Genomic DNA, 13878 nt, shown 5'->3' on the forward strand with positions numbered 1-13878 from the left:
ACCGTATGTCCGTGTTCATCCGATCCGCAGACGGAAGGAAAAATAGTGTTTTCTTCTGTCTGCAGAATCGGATCATTGTGGAGGCGGACGAGATCGGCTGTCAGCGGATGTTCATCCGCTGACACCCACAATCTCATAGGGACCAATGTATGTCCCTTTTTCATCCGCAAACGGATGGATGAAAAATCGGACATACAGTCCACAGGTGTGAAAGGGGCCTTGGTGTTCTGGAATAATTCCATGTTTGTTCTCTGGAGCGCTCCAGAGTTTATGAAGCATTTATACTTTATCCTATTTTTAGACTGGACTATCGCGGTGGCGTTTTTGCTGCAAATTTCATATCTGTTTTTTTGCTGCATGGATGTGGACCTGTTCAGATTTTCGGCCACCGGATGATCGATATGTTGATCAAAAATGTAACGAGGTAAGGATCATTTGTCTCTTTTGTTTTTTCTCACATTTACCTCATCAGTCTCCTGTCTGCTCTTTCTTTTGAAGTGTCTGTAAACCCCACATTACATTTTCTATTTAGCAATAATATTTAATCCCCATGTGCCTTATCTTGCGATTACCTGGTGATCCTGCTAGCAGCTTCTACTCTTTCCCTGATGACGAGAAGACCAGGTTACTTCCTGGTTTCTTGATGTCAAGACATTTGGCACTTCTGTAGTATCTGGGGGGTGGAGCGTGTCCCCAGCTCCCGCTTCCTCCCCAGCTCCCGCTTCCTCCCCAGCTCCCGCTTCCTCCCCAGCTCCCGCTTCCTCCCCAGCTCCCGCTTCCTCCCCAGCTCCCGCTTCCTCCCCAGCTCCCGCTTCCTCCCCAGCTCCCGCTTCCTCCCCAGCTCTCGCTTCCTCCCCAGCTCTCGCTTCCTCCCCAGCTCTCGCTTCCTCCCCAGCTCTCGCTTCCTCCCCAGCTCTCGCTTCCTCCCCAGCTCTCGCTTCCTCCCCAGCTCCCGCTTCCTCCCCAGCTCCCGCTTCCTCCCCAGCTCCCTGAAGGAAAATCACTGCCATTACCAGTAAAGATAATAAAAATGCCATAAGTCTCTCCCCTATTTTGTAGACGCTATAATTTTTGCACAAACCATTCAATATAACGCTTATTGCTTGTTTATTTTTTTAATTTATTTTTTATCAAAAATATATAGAATACATATCGGCCTAAACTGTGAAAAAAAAATATAAAAAAAATGGGATATTTATTATAGCAAAAAGTAAAGAATATTGTGTTTCCCCCCCCCCCCCCCCCCCCAAAATTGTCAGTCTCTTTTTGTTTATAGCGCAAAAAAATAAACGCAGAGGTGATCAAATGCCACCAAAAGAAAGCTCTATTTGTGGTAGAAAAAGGACACAAATTTTGTTTGGGTACAGTGTCGCACGACCGCGCAATTGTCAGTTAAAACACTGCCATATTGTAAAGTGCTCTGGTCAGGAAGGGGGTGAACACTTCCGGGGGGTTATAGTGGTTATAGAGGACCTGTAATTTTTTGCCCATTCATGGGATACCCCCCCTCACCTACGGATTCTTCAGGAATTTCTCCTGATGCTCTAACTGTGTGTCAGACCCTTGGCAATGCCCGGTACTTCTTGAAATGAGGCGTATGTTATCATCTCTGCATCCCAGGATGTAGCACTCGGGCCTGAGCAGCCAATCGCTTTGTCACGTAGAGAAGAGGTGAAACTTATTAAACGTGAAAGCATAACCATGTTTCATACAGATATTAGACCAGGCTTAAACTTGGCACTCCTACAGATAAATTGGGTGACAGGGATGTGCATGCAAGGTAGGTATCGAGGTGCGGAGTGCTCTAGCGAAAGAACCTGTCACGTTGTCCTGCATGGATGGCTTCTACAGCAGTCCCCTGTGCTCCCACACATTCACACCTTTTAGTCCAGCACTATGACCGGCTTTCCTACTTACTAAAAGCAATTTGAAGGAGTAAGGAAAGGGCAGGCAAGCTTTGACCCTCTAAGGATGTTCCAGAGCTTTACCTGTCAGAGGGATCCGGTGTTTAGTTCTCATTGCAGTTTTGGAGATTGGGCATGCACTTAACATTTACAGCATGTCTTCAGGATGTTGCTGGTTTTCGGTCTGTCGCCCATCTTCCCTACATGGTCACTTTCCAAAAACAAACATGCAGCCAGTGAAGCCTGAACTGCATACTAGTTGTGGGTTAGTAACACACCATAGTAAAGCGGGAGGAGAATATTATTATACAGGATTTACTGTATTTGGCGGCGTATAAGACGACCCCCCTAATTTTCCAGCTAAAAGGTTGGTTTTGGGATATACTTGTCATATAAGACTACCCCCTTCCGACACACCTCACTGTCCATTGCCTGCCTCACTGTGCCTATTGCCTGCCTCACTGTGCCAAACTCCAGATCTTTTCCCTGTATGCAGAGTCAGTCAGACTTCCGGTGTCCATTGTTCAAAAGCTGCGCCGCCTCCTGTTCCGTGATAGGCGGAACACTGTTTCCCAGCAGAGCCTGTGTTCCGCCTATCACGGAGGTCCTCTTGGCCGAGGATGAGAGGACCTCCGTAATAGGCGGAACACTGAACAGAGGCTCTGCTGGGAAATGGAGTGTTCCGCCTATCATGGAACAGGACGAGGAGGCGGCGCGGCTTTTGAATAATGGACGCTCGCAGTCTGCCTGACTCTGCATCCGGTGTATAAGATGACCCCCGACTTTTGGGGGATATTTTTAAGTACAAAAGGTCGTCTTATACGCCGGAAAATACGGTATATGTGCTCAGCGCTTTACAACCTGAGGACAGACAGTACAGTTGCAATTCAATACAGGAGGAATCGGAGGGCCCTGCTCCTTAGAGCTTACAATCTAGGAATATATACAAAGAATTCCCTGAATTGAGGCTCTCACTACCGGTGACATATGGATGAAGAACCTGCTAAGATTGTGAATGGCAGTACATTCCTACCAGGGTTTAGACACAACCCAAAGTGTAAGAAATCTGTTTCACGACAAGTTTCTATTAACGATTTCCAGCTATGTGTGTTCATTTTACATAAAAACGAGGGAGAGTTACAACTTGAAGTGAGCAAATTCTGCCAACGGGGACACAGCAAAGAAATCCTGAAAGAGGTTCTAACACACCTACTATAATAATTGTACTGTTATTGCTGTGCATGTTATAGAGCTTCTCCTTATTGTGAGACACAGGAGCTCCTGGGACATCTTCCCGGTGGGGATAATGACATCTGTAAGAACCTGAGCCTTCCACATTCTATTATTATTATTATTATTATTATTATTATACAGGATTATTATAGCGCCAACAGTTTGCGCAGCGCTTTACATCATACAGAATATAAAAATTATTTTGTCTGGAGTTCTACTTTATTACTTTTAGGAGTTTTATACTGTGGGCTTGCTAAAGCAACTTGTTGTTAACTTAGAAGAATTGCACCTATTGGGGCTTATTATTAATTAGAACTGATCCCTTCCTCCCCAGGTTTAATTGGACTGCAGATGTTGGCTACGCCTTAAAGAGCAAAGTAAGTGGATGTCTTTGTGGTGTTATTTTTTTAATTCTTTGTACAAATTTCACTTTTAAATAATCAGCTTGTATAACTCAAATACTGTATGGACAATTGTTTGAGGATACCGGATATCGCACCTACCTGTATGATCAAAAATATAAAGACAGCACCCCCCAAACTTGTTTTATAGTATTGTTTTTGCCATAGCATGCAAAGACCTTTTAGACAATTGTGCACTTATAGTTTGGGGAAGGTCCCTTTTTTTTTTTTTTTTTCTTTTGCTGCCACAACTGTACCCTGTGCCCCAACCAACACCATAAAGACAAGGTTTGATGGGTTTAGTGGTGGAGGAACTTGAGTGTCCTGCACAGAGCCCTGACCTCAACCCTACTTAACACTGCATGGATTTGAATCCTGATCCATGAGCCAGTTTGACCAACATCCTGACTTCACAAATATACTTTAGATGAATGGGCAAAAATTCCCACCGATTAGAATCCCAAATCTTGTGGAAAGCCTTAGACCCCTTTCACATTGAGGCGTTTTTCATGTGGTACAGCGCTAAAAATAGTGCTGCTATACCGCATGAAAAAATCGTGCCCTGCAGGCTTCAATGTGAAAGCCCGAAGGCTTTCACACTGAAGCGGTGCGGTAGTAGGACCGCTCCAAAAGTCCTGCTAGCCGCATCTTTGGAGCTGTATAGGAGCGGGGTGTTTACCGCTCCTATACCGCGCCTTCCCTTTGAAATCAATGGAAACCGCGGTAATACCGCCTGCAATGCGGGCGGTATTAACCCTTTTTCGGCCGCTAGCGGTGGGTGAAAACCTCACCACTAGTGCCCGAATATCGCGGTAAATACGACGGTATAGCGGCGCTAAAAATAGCGCGGCTATACCGTCACCGCACCTCTGCTGCCCAATGTGAAAACAGCCTACGTGAGAGCAGTGGAGGCCAAAGAGGTACAAACGCCACATGAATGGCTATGGTTTTGTAATGGGTCGTACAACATATACTGTATGTGCGATGGTCAGGTGTCCACATCAGTTATATACATCAGAAATGTTTTACAGAATAATGTTCATTCTCAAAGCTTGTGTTATTACAGTGCTATAGAGTCACGTGAACCATTTCTAGTTTTTGTACATTCTGGCACACTGATGCTACAAGAACATGGATTCCTGTAGTGTGAATGGTACTCTAGTCTTGGATCAGGCAACCTCGGCCCCTTCAGCTGTTTTGAAACTACAAGTCCCATGAGTCATTGCAAGACCCTGGCAATCACAGGCATGACTCTTAGAGGCAGATGCATGATGGGATTTGTAGTTTTACAACAGCTGGAGGGCCGAGGTTGCCTACCCCTGTCTTTAAGTGACATTAAACTATTTTATCTGGCCCAGGAATCTATTTTATATGAAATCGGTTCTTGCTGTGTTTTTCTGCCTCCTTGTAATGTCCTCTGTTGACTCCTGAACCTGTTTGGAACAAGCTGTTCACATTGGTTAGGGTTCCACAGTCCATAGTAGTACTAGTGATCGTCTTTAAAGCGTTTGTAAAGGAAAAAAAAGCAAACATGTTTTACTTTACTGCTCTGTGCAATGGTTTTGCACAGAGCATCCCCGATCATCCTTCTCGGGTCCCCTTCTGGTGCTTTGGGCCATTTCCCCGATTTCCCCCCCATAGCAAGCCCCTTGCTCAGCCTACTCTCCAATGATCAGACATGTCGTCATGAAACCCCTCCCCCGAACAGCCATTCACTGGGAAGATCAGTGAGATCAAAAGACTTAAAGCTGTCATTGATGTTAAAGGGGGCAATACACGGTATTAAGAACTGGGGTATGTAAACTTTTGATCAGGGTGATTTGGGTAGTTTCTGTTGATATTAAAGAGTAAACACAGGTGATAATTAATGGCTTCGGCCAAACGCTAACCATAAGTGAAAATTTTTGTGTTATTAATATTCTCTGAAAAATGGCCAAGAAATCGTAAATTCTGCCAGGGTATGTAAACTTATTAGCACAACTGTATGTGTGTGTGTGTATATATATATAAATTATGGTTTGCCTTTTGATTTCTATTTACATATACTTAAGAATTCATTGGTGTTTTTTGTTTTGTTTTTAAACCAGAGTTTAGTGTTCTAAACTAAAATGTAATGTGGAACATATGCTCTACGCAGTCCTCTGGGATTCCCTGCTTTTTTCCTGTTCCTATGGCAACACTAGCAGGTTATCCTGTGGAAGATTAAGGGCCATGTCCCACTAGAGATCACATCACTTATGGCAAATCACCAGCAGCACAATCCCCTATCCCCGCTGTAGGCCATCTACCTAGGCTTGTGAGGTTTCTGCCTGAAATGCTGCAGAATTTCTCTCGGCAGTCTTGCTGCTGATTGGGTGGGAGGTTCTTTTGCAGAGACACTGGCCACCTGCAGTATTGCATGCCATTGATGTCAACGCAGAACAAATTATTTTCGTTTCCACTGACTTCTATGTGGAAATTCGCTTTGATATGCAAGTGCTTTGGATTACGAGCATTCTCCTGGAATGGGGTGGGTGTCTGAAGCCAAGACAGCTCTGGAGTTTGCCCATGCTCCTTAGGCAGTTTATTTATATAATGCCATGGCTTCAGCAATGTTGGGTGGCTTTTTGACGCTCACATTGCTTAAGTTATAGAAACAGTTAAACATGAACTCTGACAACTTTGACACGGACCTCACCAGTGGGCCAGCATGGAGAACCAGGGAGAAAAATCCAGCCACTGATGTAAATTTTGAGTGGCAGCAAGGGGTCATCAAGCATGAGGTGGGTAAAGCAATGGGATTGGAGAAAATGGACACAGACAAGCAGGGCTGTGGAGTCGGAGTCGGGGGAAATTTTGGGTACCTGGAGTCGGAGTCGGCAAACAATGCACCGACTCCGACTCCTACTAAATTTAGATTGGAATAAAAAAAAAAAAAGCAAGTTTAAATGTCCCAATTCACAAAAAGTTATAATTAATGACTTCTCTACTGTAAGAATAAAGACCAATGCATGCAGTGCCTCACGTAACCGCAAAACGAACACGTTAAGTGACCGTGAAGAAGCATGCTTTTCATGTGCTTCACTATATGGCACGCAACGCACAATTAGGAGCTGCAATACTTATACTTTCCATAGTGTTGTGTTCTGCTTTTACAGGGAACGCATGTTAGAGAACCAGTAAGTGTCCAAATAAAAAAATTCCAACAGGAGTTTTATAAAGCACTGAAAGAAGTTGAAAAGTACGATCGCTCATCAAAACTTACTGTTGAAGAAGCCATCCTTGTTTATCCAGAGATTGTTAGTGATGTGGCCAGAATAGTTCCTGCAATGCCACCCACCCAAGTCAGTGTCGAAAGATTATTTTCAGCCCTAACAATAATAAAGTCTGACTTAAGAGCCTCTATGAAAGAGGATCTATGAAAGAGGATCTGGCAGAGGCAATTCTCTTCCTTAGAACTCTACATTGAATTGATTTGCATTTGCTAAGCCTAGAACTACATTTCAAGATTAATATAAACCATTTCTAGGTTTTACAGATTTTGTTTTTGGTTCATTATAGATAAGCTTTGTTTTTGTTCTAAAACAACCAAATAATGTGGTTTGTATTTTTGAACTGGTAAAGATCCTGTTCCTGATGTTTATGCCTGCTGCTACTATCCAGCCACTTGATTGTTTTCATTGTGTTTGTCTTTTGCTTAAACTGTGCAATACAGTAGACTGTTGGCTTCCCAGCCAGTAGTCCTGTGGTAGGTTGCGTTTCTTTCCCTCAAGGAATGTATAAAATACATTCGCATATTAATACAGAGGAGTCGGTGAGTCGGAGTCGGAAGTACATAAAACTAAGGAGTCGGAACATTTATCTACCGACTCCACAGCCCTGCAGACAAGGCAGTTTTTTTATTTTTATTTACGGTTTGTGGTTTATGACATGGGAAGTGGGGGTCTGCTTTAATATCCTCACAATTGCATGTCGCTGTCTGTCTTTCAGGTATGCAGCACGAAGTCACGCTTGTATATCTACAATGAGACGCAAATGAAACTTCTGCTAACCAAACTAGGATGTTTGACTGGAAAGAAGTAACCCTCCCCAGTGAGGTGTATACAGAGACTGCTACCTTCCCGGACAATGGTACCTTCCAGGACACCAAACTAACTTTTCCATATAAAAGTTGAGTTTTATTATGTGAAATTTGCACTTTTTACTATTGTGCCTTATGAGTTCATTTCTCTAGGACCATTAGGCCTTGTGATAGTGGCTGAAGACCTCTTGTTCACCATAGACTTCCATCATTTTTTATTGACATTTCCAAGGCATTATTGGAGCAACCGATAAAGTCAATAGGTATGTTTGCCTTCCGGTGCTTTCCATCACTAAGCCCATTGTGTTCCGTCTGTCCTCATGTCTCCGGCTCTAGCAGTGAGGTTCACTTGCCGCGGTTTTGCTCAATTTCCCTCTAAGAAGGCCGATTGACGGCGTCGCTTATGACATTTTCTCTGAATTTAGAAGGATTTGACAAGGAAGTGCAACGCAATTTATTTTAATTTTTTTTTTTTTTTTCCTTTATGACTGATCTTTTCAATGTAATCATATTCATCTGCGATTCATCTTGCCAGCTACCATGTTAAAATGGAAATGTTGTTTTTGCATATTGGTGACCTTAAATGGGTTGTAAAGGTTCGTTTTTTTTATTTTCTAAATAGGTTCCTTTTAAGCTAGTCCATTGTTGGTTCACTTACCCTTTCCTTTTGATTTCCCTTCTAAGGGCTCTTTCACACGGAGCGGACCGTTTCCGGGTCCGCTCCGTGTGTCTCCGTCGGCTCAGCGGGGATCCCCGCTCAGCTGTTGGCGGATAGGGTGGTCCCCGCACACAGTGCAGGGACCGCCCTGTCTCAGCTCCGCTCTGCCCTATGGGGAACCGGATGCAGACGGACCGTCTGTCCGTCTGCATCAGTTCCGTTCTGCCGGACGGAAGAAAAATAGGGTTTTCTTCCGTCCGAAAACCGGATCCCGACGGACGCTAGCGGATGCTCCATCCGCTAACGGACGCGATCCCATAGGGATGTATTACAAGTCCGTTAACGGACAGGCGGAGCGGACGTCTGAAAGGGGCCTAAATGTTTTTTTTCTTTGTCTGAATTTCTCACTTCCTGTTCCTCCTCAGTAAGCTGTTCTGGCTGACTAACCTCCATGGATGATGGTGGAAAGCTTACTGAGGAGGAACAGGAAGTCAGAAATTCAGACAAAAAAACATTTAGAAGGGAAATGGAAGGAAAAGGTAAGTGAACCAACAATGCACTAGCTTAAAGGAACCTATTTAGAAAATAAAAAACGAACCTTTACAACCCCGTTAAGTGCTCATTCACGCCAGAATGTGGTGCAGGAAACTCGCATTCCGTGTACAATTGCCGCACCGCGTTCAAAGTGCACTGCGTTTGCGATCTGCAGCTAGACTCAATGCTAAATTGACATCACAAACACAGTGCGTTTGCCTGCACCAGATTACATTTTACAGAAGTAGCCTGTGATACGACTGCAGTGGGTTTTCAAAAGTAGTGCTTTTGGTGCGGTCCAGTTCAAATTGTGCCACGCTGCACTACATGTGACTGTGCAGCGCATTTCTGTGCCACTTTCTTGTGTGAACCGGCCCTAGTGTATTTCTGGGGGAAAATAAATCCACAAAAACGTTCAGTGCATCTCTGCAATACATATCCATGTGTCCTCACATTTTGTCTATTTAAAAACACTACTAGTACAGAAAAGTCGTTTGTGACCCTGTAAAATATCTAATGAGATATTAACTTCCTGCAGTGAGCGGACAATGCTGCCTCTGCTGCACTGAAGATCTGCTTGCCAGCCCTACCCAGTTCTCTACTGGACTTCAGAACACCCCCCTCTTCTGAATAAAATAACATGCTGGGGTGTATTCAATAGTGGAGAACTCAGGCAGGGCTGACAACACTGCTTGGGATTTCAGGGCAGCAGAGGCGGCAGCATTGTCGGCTAAAACAGGAAGTTGGTAGCTCATTGGAGTTCTTGCAAGATCACCGGGTATTTTTCTGATCTTATAATCATGGGGAAGGGGGGAGAGGGAAAGATTGTACCTGATGCAGAACAACTGCTAATGTATGGTAGCGACTATGTAGAGTAGGCCTTCCCCCAGGTGTGGGGTCTTACCGTAGCCAAACAATATGGACACAACAGAAAATTTCCCCCGGGGGACCCCGAGAGGGGAGGTATCCCACAAGCAAAAAAGGGGCTATTATAGGTAAAAGGACGGGCTATATTCATGAACCAAATATTTACAAAATATGAAATTTATTAGATGGGAAAAGGTCGCTACAAAATATCAATTAATTAGCAGTAAAAAAAGTGCAAGTGCAACTAATGGAACAGACAATTGATCCAAATTGAGTGAGCAGCATGCACCAGTATAGATTACTATGTACAAAATAAACACACAAACATACATGAAAGACAATGATGTACATAAAACAAGTATATTTTTCTGATCTTGCCTATTTTAAAGAACAAAACCTGGTGATATGTATTGTAGAGATGTACTGATTTTTTTTTTTTGTTTGTTTTTACCCCCAACATGCATTAATGCTGATTCCTGAGAGTTACATTTTGTCGCAGCTGTTCATGGCACTTTATACCGTGGTAAGAAGTCTTCACTGCACAGCATTGCATTAAAGAGAACCAGTCGGACGTTTTGCCAAAATCTGAATCTCCACTTCAATTTGTCAAACCATTTGTTTTCTTGCAGGTCAGGGGTAGCTATGGTCCCTGTTGTGTTTTTTTTTTATTTTATTTTTTTTACCTGTATTCTATTTTTGCGAAGACAAAACTTCTGTTCTAAATGTCGATTGTGAGCCCCCATAGCAACCATCATATTTCCTACTTGAGCTCAGCGTTGATAATAGAGACTCGCCCCTAATTATGGTGGCAGAGACTTTGACATGATTAAAAAAGGGGCGAAGTTCAGGTTACCAGGAAAAGAAAAAAATAAAGGGTTGGATGTTTGAATCTTTTGCACCTTTTTCTGTTGCAAGAAGCTAGAAAGTGCACCAGATCACAGGCAGGAGGCGAGAGAGAGCAACTGCGATGGCTACAGTTACATCTCCGAGTGAGATGATGCAATATATATTTTAATCCTTTTACACAAGTCGGCATTCATTCTAATTATGGGTGCGTTTTGCTAAATACTACACTAAATGTTTAACAGTTATTTTTTTTTGCAAACACGGTTTATGCTGCAATATCCATATAAAACGCATCTGTTAGCGCTAAGCACAGGCAGGGTATAGGACTCACAGGGCTTAGAGTGACACCTCTGCATTAACCTATGCAGTGATCCCTATAATTAAGAGAAGTCCCGTCCCCGTCCCCCCCACAATTCATACTTACCTTGGTGGATACAGCATCAGACCGATGCTGCATCTGTTTCCCGGCGTCTCTGCACTGAGAACTGAGCCACCGAACACCGCCGATGGCTCGGTTCTCATTCCTCCCCGAGCAGAGCGATGCTGACTGTTGGTCAGCATCGCTTCTGCTCTACTTCTCAGTAGCAGTGGAGGGGCGAGGAGCGGCCGTCTCAGCAGCTCACTGAGACGGCCATCAATCGGGGCAGCTGGCGGATCCAGACTTGAAGTTGGATGATGCGCTTTCCCCGACTGATGGCAGGACTTCAGACCGCTCTCCGCTGAAATTAGGTCACAGGAGTGTAAAACGAATTGCACTCCTGTGACCCAGAGGAGGAGCCCAGCCTAAAAAGCCCAGGCTGCACTTCTCCTTTTAAGCCCTGGGTGAAATGCGTTAGTAATGTGGCCTTAGGTGGGTGCTGTACATACCATCTGCACGGTCATTAAAGTTGACTGAGCTTTCTGCACGTCATTGGTGCGAGGCCCAATTCTTTGGATTTAGATGGTGCAGTTTGGTTTGGACTCGGTTTACATAGAGCACCATTCTTCTCTATGGAGATTAGGCCTTTGACCGGAAAACACACCACAACACAGAGTGGAGAGATACCTTCATATCCTCATTCTAGTACAAGGGACCAGCTGTTGCGTGTTGGCACGCATGTGGCATTCCTGATCCTTTGGGTAGAAGAGTGATCTGGTGCCACTTGAGGAAGTTTTCAATAAATTAGGAAATCTCCCTGTGTTGTAATGTGTGCCTCTGGCCACCAGGGGGCTCTCATCGTCACTATCTAGATTTCCACCCCATTCTTGTAAGGGATGCTGAAGATCATGTACCTCTCTGTATTATTAGATTTCAGAGCAGAGAGGTAATCCAGACAAATACATCATTCTGTGTTATGTGACGTTTCATCAAATGCTGAGCTTGTGTTATTAGCACTGAGCTCTGACGGCAGGTGAAGCGGCAGCGGGCGATTCCATGTGATTTTCAGAGCAGCAATTCTGCCTACAGTGGGTGAGGGGTGGGGATGAATAACGGGTCAAATATCCATTTCTGGCCAGTAAGACTATGCTATTCAAAGAGCGGAGATTCAGATTAGTACAATGGCTCTTTCATGACCGGTTCTCATTAATCGCAGAGGCTGAAGGCAGGCATGTCATCTGATAAATCTGTGCCTTTAATTTGTTTAAGTGCCTCCCTGGCAAATGATAAACCTGGAATCTGGCTCTTGTCTATGTGCAGCAGGTGGCTTTGGTATTACGTTGTTATCCTTTCACAGCATCCCATGATACGTCCTAGTCCTCCATCTCTGCATCCTTCGGGGGGGGGGATATTTATACTGATTTATCCTGCAAAATCCTGGTTTTATTGTGAGTGCATAGCACACTGTAATGAGTACCCCAGGATCTTGTGTTTGTACTCTAATAATTTGTATTAACTTTGCTGCTGTGTGTTGGTAACATGTACTTGTACACCGTACCGGAGGCATCTGTTTTGTGAATGGCGTCATCATTCATGCTGGGGTTGCTTTACTAAACCTGGAGAGTAAAAAAATCTGGTGCAGCTGTGCATGGTAGCCAATCGGCTTCTAACTTCAGCTTCTCCAATTAGGCTTTGACAATAAGGCCGGGTTCTCACTGGTCCAACAAACGCTCCGACATTGGGAGTTCATGTCGCTTGACGTGTGAAAATCAATGTTTCCCTATGAGAGCCGTCCTAACTGGTCCGACACAAGTCGCTCCGACTTTGAAAATGCTCCCTGTACTTCTTTGGTCCGACTTTGATCCTACTTCAGCCCATTGAATATCATTGAAGTCGGATCAAAGTAGGATCCTTGTCCTTACCATCCGACATGTGATTACAGCAGCAGTAGAAGGAATTTATCTCACACTGGGATTGTTTTGATTGGTCAAAGGACAAGTCAGGCTATCACAAAGTCGGATCAAAGTAGTATCCTGTTCATTCAAGTCAGGCGGGTGTAGGGCGGGTGTAGGACTGGTGTCGCAGAGCAAAGTAGGATGAAAGTCGTATGACTGTCCTGTAGTATCGGTGTGAACCCAGCCATCTGAGCACGCCCAAGCTCACCACTACACAGAAGCATGCCTCTTCTTCACAGCTTTCTGCTTTAAAGCGGGGGTTCACTCTAAAAAAAAAATTTTTTTTTTTTTTTAGCATGCCATCAAGCATACTAGCGCGAGCTACAGTATGCCTTTATTTATTTTTTTGGCGAAGAGCCGAGACCTACTCCGGCTATTTTCGGGAAGCGTGACGCGCCATAGCCTGCCGTCAATCATCTTCCCTCTGCCTAGGAACGCCCATTCCCCGCGGGGTGTCTGAAACTTCACTACGGGATTAAACTGTGAGTACGGCGCCAAAAAAATAAATAAAGGCATACTGTAGCTCACGCTAGTATGCTGGACTTAATGGTAGAAACTTGTTATTTAGGGTGAGCCACCGCTTTAAGACCACTTTCACACTGAGGCGCTTTCATGCTAAAAACTGCGCCTAAAAAGCTCAGGAAAACCTATTTCCATTAAAATCAATGAATGCTTTCACACAGCAGTAGTGCTGGCAGGGCTGTGAAAAACTCCCCTCTCCATTGAAATGAATGCAGAGCGCTTCAAAAGCGCTCAGTGTTTTTACTGTCAGTTTAGAAGCGCCTCAGTGTGAAAGTGGCCTAACTAGGAACCACAGCTTTAGATTTAATGTTTAACACCACCTTGTGATAGGAGCCGTTAGTGCAGCCTGGATATTACTTGCATTGTCATGAGAGATTTTGCCCATTTAAGGGATCTCGTAGGGTAGGGGTTCTCAACCCTGTCCTCAAGTACTCCCAGCACGCCATGTTTTGGGCATTTCTGTTTTTTTTACCCTCCAAAATACCAATCCATTGACTGATTTAAAGCACCTGTGTAAAGGAAAACCTGAAAACATGGCCT

The 13878-nt window shown here is 44.3% G+C and overlaps 1 protein-coding gene across 1 annotated transcript in view; it reads left to right on the forward strand.

Moving 5' to 3' along the window:
- Nucleotides 1-8241, forward strand: part of LOC120943248 — a 54460-nt gene extending 46219 nt beyond the window's left edge. The window contains exons 18-20 of the mRNA XM_040356448.1: nucleotides 302-424; nucleotides 3472-3514; nucleotides 7508-8241. Of these exons, the coding sequence (XP_040212382.1) occupies nucleotides 302-424; nucleotides 3472-3514; nucleotides 7508-7600 (259 nt within the window). The 3' untranslated portion in view covers nucleotides 7601-8241. The remainder of the gene's footprint in view (nucleotides 1-301; nucleotides 425-3471; nucleotides 3515-7507) is intronic.
- The last annotated feature ends 5637 nt before the right edge of the window (nucleotides 8242-13878 follow it).

This window comes from Rana temporaria, chromosome 6 (genome assembly GCF_905171775.1).
Source record: "Rana temporaria chromosome 6, aRanTem1.1, whole genome shotgun sequence".
Classification (NCBI taxonomy): domain Eukaryota; kingdom Metazoa; phylum Chordata; class Amphibia; order Anura; family Ranidae; genus Rana; species Rana temporaria.